General features: G+C 32.0%; 1 protein-coding gene across 1 annotated transcript; it reads left to right on the top strand.

The window, feature by feature from the left end:
* Positions 1-215: 215 nt before the first annotated feature.
* On the top strand, positions 216-2,784 carry LOC133188128 (uncharacterized). The gene is made up of 2 exons (XM_061323510.1): positions 216-273; positions 2,552-2,784. The coding sequence occupies exons 1-2, from the start codon at positions 216-218 to the stop codon at positions 2,782-2,784; spliced, it is 291 nt and encodes a 96-aa protein (XP_061179494.1).
* The last annotated feature ends 1,715 nt before the right edge of the window (positions 2,785-4,499 follow it).

Below are 4,499 nucleotides of genomic sequence, written 5' to 3'. Positions count from 1 at the left end.
TCATTCCCTGAAATTGGTTATGGGGTTTTAGCTATCTGATATAATTATAATTATCAGTATAGGAATATCTCTCTATCTCCCTCTCTTTCTGATACGTAAAAAAATACAAAATAAAATCTACAAAAGGGAGAAAAGTTGGCCTGTGGCCTAAGACAACTAAAGCTACAAAATATTACTTTTTTGCAGTTTGAGAAGTCTATTTTGTCAACAAAAAGATGAACAAGCTTATCATTGTTCTGTTGATCACCTGCATGGTTGTCATGGCAGATAGTAGTATGTCTTTTTTCTATTATTTAACATGTTGTGAATATATAAACTTATCTGAATTGTTTGACATTGTGTTATTTTCCTCTTTGAAACTACAGAAAATAAATTATATGTCATAATTATCTTGAATACTAATCATTATTTTGTACTACTATAAATGCGTGAATAATTAGAATATTAGGAATATCAAAATAGAAGTGTCTACAAATTTCTTTCTTAAGGAGGGACTCTTCACATATTTATTGTATTTAAAAATTAATGAAATTTTCATAGATTCAAGGAGACATTATCACTAAGTGATGGTATCAATTCGATTAAATTTGATCGTTTTATTTTAGAATCAAGGTCAGGTCAAGGTCATTATATTTATCCTGGACATTAAGAATAGAAATTATTGTTGCCAATCATGCGATGCCTACGAGGGGTTATCAAAAAGTTCGTGGACTGATGCGATAAAATTAATATTATGTAGTCTGTGCTTACAAAATTTATAAGGAACATAAATCAACAAAAGTTTAAGAAATGTTGAAAATTTTAGCTTGATACGTTGACAATTTGCCAAATTACTCTAAAATAAAAAAGACATTATATGATCACCCGGCGCTGTCGCCGTTTAGTTTCATGACGTCCGACAACGTCATTGTTTTTCAACGTCCGCTCCGTCTACCTTAAACACTTATGTTGATGTGATTACCTGGAGTTAAGTAAGGACTTAAGCCCGTCTTGTTTATATGACTCTACAATGCCATGAACAGCTGCTTTCAATGCATATGATATTGTAAATGAATCCATAAATAGGGAAAGATCCTCACTTCATTATGCCAGAATACTTCTAAAGCTTGTTCATTTTCTACCACACATGATTAACGTCACTTTTTGACGTGACAGACTTTTGACACCCTGACTACAAATCGACATTAACTGTGCATTTTTCATCTCTCTGAATCTTTTTGGGTATTTAAAACGAGTACTCTGGATGCATTTTATTTTTCTTCAGCCCGTTCAAACATTCCATAGATCTATACCAGTTTTTCCAGGTGCGAAACTTTATAGAATGTTGGAAAAAGAAACCCCTCTCCCTTGTTGACGTCATTTTCAAGCCTTTAATTGTTTGGACACTCCATATAAAATTTACGATTAAATTTCATAGAATTTACAGAATGGGGTAAAAATTACAGATTTTACGGAACAATTGTGTTGTGCCAAATGCCCCAATTTACGGGATTTTTTTTTTATGACAATTGCTTATATCACAAGAGATTTTTTTTTTCAGTTACACTCAGGTAGGAAAAAAAAACGTCATGTTTGAGGTTGCGCCGCCTGAACATACCATTGCTTATAAAAACATTATCAATTTATTAAAAAATATAACTTATGATTTATGGTTTATTCTACAGATAGAAAAGATGATGCTAACTAAATGTGTAAAAATTCATTGATGTACCTAAAGCGGTTTTAATTTTATGGCGCTAGTCCACGAACTTTTTGAAAACCCCTCGTACTTCTATTTCAAAAGATTAAATGTTTTTTCTTGTTGCATATAAAGATATTACCATATAGGGTTTATCTGTTGCATATAAAGATATTACCATATAGGGTTTATCTGATGATACTACCAAATTAACATAAACAATTTAATAAAATAGGTATTAGCTTATACGAATTTCCTCTTTTTTTCTCAAACTTTTTGGATTTTTTTAGTTATGTTTACATGCTTCGCATATTTGAATTTTTCCTCTTTTCATATATGGTAAAGTAGTCATATAAAAATACAAATTGACACAAAAACAAAAAGTTTTGACCATTTACTTAGAGAGAAAAAACACTTTTACGGATTTTTTGCTCAAAAATGTACTTTTAAAGCTAAAAAAATGTAGTTTGTTTGGAAAATCGTATTTATTTGATATATTTTAAAACTTCAATCCATTGCTATAAACTTTACATACATTTGAAAATTTCTTTAAGTCTTTGATTGTTTAAAAAAATTGAACTTAATTCATTGTTCTGTAGTAATTTTGAGAAGCAGAAAAAGAGATATTTTCAAACGCCGCCGTTCCGCCAAAAATATAGTCCCTGCTAGATTTAAAACTCAGTTTACCTTTTCTATTCAAAGTTGTACAATGATGATAAGGGAAGAAAAATATAATCTTTTAAATCCCTTACATCTAAAAGTATAAGTCATATAAGCAAATATACTTTGAATATTTCATCTAGTCAGAAACCAGACCAGAATCCCTCCTTAATTCATAATAGTTTTTAAATGATACAATCCAAAACTTTACAGAGAGATCCAAAAAAGGCCGAAGCGGAAAATGTGACTACAAAGGCGACAATGGAGACAATGGCGACAATGGAGACGATGGAGATAATGGCGACAATGGAGACAATGGAGAAAATGGCCTTTCGAATGGCTTAACAAATGGAGGAACCAATGGAGGAACAAATGGAGGATACAATGGAGGAACAAATGGAGGATACAATGGAGGAACCAATGGAGGAACAAATGGAGGAAGATAAATATGAAGAAACGGAAAAGAAAATGGCATGGAATTTGATATGCATTGAACAGTGAAACAAGTATATTATAATCTGCAACAATTACAGAGATTTTGCAAATAAATTACCAGTAGACTGATCCTATTATTTTTATTTTTTAAATTTTGTTTTAATCCCTCTTTTTAAAATTAAAAACTTTTTTTAAAAGAAAATTTGATAATAACGGTAATTAGTATTATACACGCATAAAGTTTTTTCCCGAAAAAGACGCTCCGATAACTTTTTGTTTATTCACAATGCATTTGATGTACACGTACTACATAAGTACTTTAGGATATGAGGCTCATATTGTCATATCAATGATATTTACTCGGTATAATAGATGCAATATATACACAGTAATCAAAGTGTACATATTATGTCCTGTATATATATTTCATGTCTGACGCAATTCTGCATGCACTGATTCATTATTCATTAACACAATCAGAATATGATTCTAAGTAACCCTTATGGATACTAATTGTGCCCAATTATTAGCTGTTTTGTCTTTGTTTTGTATTCTTATAAAGAAGATTTTATTCAAATGATTCCAAATGAAAAGAAGAAGCCCCTGGCGTGTCGCTTTCAAATCGATATTAAAATATTTCGATTGTGTTTTTTCAATTTACAATATTTATTTTTATCCAAGTTTTGAAGCTTGTGGGAAAATGTATCTACAATCTCTTAAAATGTCAAACTGTGCTCATTCTATGGACAACAGAATGAACATGTTTGCAAATACAACATTCTCAGGACATTAGCAATTTTGTATGGGGTAGCAACTTCTAATATTTCGTCCATAGAAAGACGGTAAAGGAATTTACAGGTCGCTCGTGGTTGGAGCGTTTACAGGGTGCAGTGGTTAGAGACTTTGCTCTAGAGTCTCGGTGATCGTATAAACCGAGGTCCCGTTTGACAATAGGTGCTGACACAGAAAGGACCCTCACTGCTCAATGGCCCTTAGTGCGGGGTATAGGTCTAAATTCCTTCCTCGGCAAGTGGTGGCGTCTCCATACATGCATGAGTGAAAAATTCTCGAGTGGGACGTAAAACAATAAACAAACGAACAAACAAACAAATAAACGAATTTACAGTATCTTTGTCAGTAAGCTTGAACTTGAGTCAAGGCGACGAAACACTCTGCATGTTATCAGTAAACCCCTTCTTTGTGTTTCTGACAGAAGAAGTTCACTAATATTTATCCAGACCATACATTTACTCAAAGCATGTTATCCCTCCCCCATAGTCGAATTGATTAAGTTCAACTCAAAGGTTAAGAGGTTCATTGTAAATGTTTTTGTCCAATTTGGTTATTGACAAATGTCGACGTCTCTGGGTTTCTGCACTGGCCTTAAATCTGAAAATCATCTTTGTACAAAGGAGTACAATGTGCAATATGATACGCTATCACATCATGTTTCATAACGCGGAGCACATTGTATGCATTACAGCAAGATAAAAACATATTTAATTCAGTATCTATGTCTATTTATCTATGCTGATTTCATTCGGAAATATAAAAAAAAAATATAATATTAAAATTATCTGAGTTTTTTAATGTACAGAATAATGTTTTAAAATTAAAGTCCTATCTCAATTTTCACCTCTTCAGAAAAAAAACTGGGGGTGGTACTCCCTTCACCATCATTTTTGTATATTTTTGCTGGACTTTGCCTGTGTGTATTCCTACAGCA

This window comes from Saccostrea echinata, unplaced genomic scaffold (assembly GCF_033153115.1).
Source record: "Saccostrea echinata isolate AGI-Se365-2 ecotype Australia unplaced genomic scaffold, CSIRO_AGI_Sech_v1 ptg000016l, whole genome shotgun sequence".
Classification (NCBI taxonomy): Eukaryota; Metazoa; Mollusca; class Bivalvia; order Ostreida; family Ostreidae; genus Saccostrea; species Saccostrea echinata.
This window is presented reverse-complemented; position numbering and strand designations above follow the sequence as displayed.